General features: G+C 54.5%; 1 protein-coding gene across 1 annotated transcript in view; it reads left to right on the top strand.

Annotated features, from left to right (window-relative positions):
* Window positions 1–1237, top strand: part of EMH_0075330 (gamma-tubulin complex component 4, putative) — a gene marked incomplete at both ends in the record, with an annotated part of 3453 nt that overhangs the window by 1261 nt on the left and 955 nt on the right. The window contains one exon of the mRNA XM_013499579.1: window positions 600–757. Coding sequence (XP_013355033.1) covers window positions 600–757 — 158 coding nt within the window. The remainder of the gene's footprint in view (window positions 1–599; window positions 758–1237) is intronic.

Genomic DNA, 1237 nt, shown 5'->3' with positions numbered 1-1237 from the left:
TGCTGCTGCTGCTGCTGCTGCTGTTGCTGCTGCTGCTGTTGCTGCTGTTGCTGCTGCTGCTGCTGCTGCACTGGCTGATTCCTTCTCCTTTGTGTATCTCACTTCTATTACCTACCATCCCGTTCTCCTACTACAACAACTATATCTGCTGCTGCTGCTGCTGCTGCTGTTGCTGCTGCTGCTGCTGCTGCTGCTGCTGCTGCTGCTGCAGCTATCAGCTTGGCTGCTGTCTGGCCAGTTGTTTGATCCTTACGGAGAGTTCTTCATCAAGCGGAGATCTGTAGGGGGCATCAGGGGGGCCCCTGAGTGCCCTTTTCGCTCTGGGGGCCCCCCGGGCGGGGGGCCCCCGGGGGCCCCCCATGCCAGTGGGGGCCCCCGGGGGGCCCCCATGGGGGCCCCCACGGGGGCCCCCCTGGGCTGGGGGGCCCCCCTCGCTGCAGAAGACCTGCATGCGGGGCTAAGTGTAGAAGGGTTGGTGTTTGAGTGGTCGAGGCTGTTTGAGGTGTCAGTGAGGGGGGCCCCCCTGTGCTGCTTTGCTGCTGGGGGGGCCCCGGGGGCCCCCCTGGGTGTAGAGAAGGGGATGGGTGTTGCTGCTGCAGGAGCAGCAGCAGGAGCAGCAGCAGCAGCAGCAGCAGCTGCTGCTGCTGCTGCTGCTGGGGTTGTTCTCTTTATTGGGAAAGCTACAAGGGTACTCTCCCGCGCGGGGCTGTGGGGAGACAAACAGAGACAGCTGCTGCAGCCTATTGCACTCAAACTCGTAAGGAGACAAAAAAGGAGACAGAGAGAGAGAGAGAGAAAGGAGACAGAAACAGAGAGAGAGGAGACAGAAAAAGAAATAAAGAGAGAGAGAGGAGACAGAAACAGAGAGAGAGGCGACAAAAAAAAGAAAGAGAGAGAGGAGACAGAGACAAATAAAAAGGAGACAAAAGAAAAGAAAGAGAGACGGAGAGGAGACAGAAAAAGATAGAAAGGAGACAAAAAAAGAGACAGAGAGGAGACAGAAAAAGAAAGAAAGGAGACAGAAACAGATAGAAAGGAGACAATACAAAGGAGACAGTAAAAAGGAGACAGAAGAAAGAATAGTGTAGACAAAAGGAGACAGCAGAGAGGAGACAGAGAAAGATAGAAAGGAGACAGAAGAGAGAAAGGAGACAGTACAAAGAAAGGAGACAATAGAGTGGAGACAGTGTAAAAGAGACAGAGACAAAGGCTCTCACTCTCTCAGGGTTTAGGGTTT

This window comes from Eimeria mitis, genomic scaffold, assembly GCF_000499745.2.
Source record: "Eimeria mitis Houghton genomic scaffold, Emh_scaff4459, whole genome shotgun sequence".
NCBI lineage: Eukaryota > Apicomplexa > Conoidasida > Eucoccidiorida > Eimeriidae > Eimeria > Eimeria mitis.
Note: the sequence above shows the minus strand (reverse complement) of the source record. Positions and strands in the feature narration are given on the sequence as shown.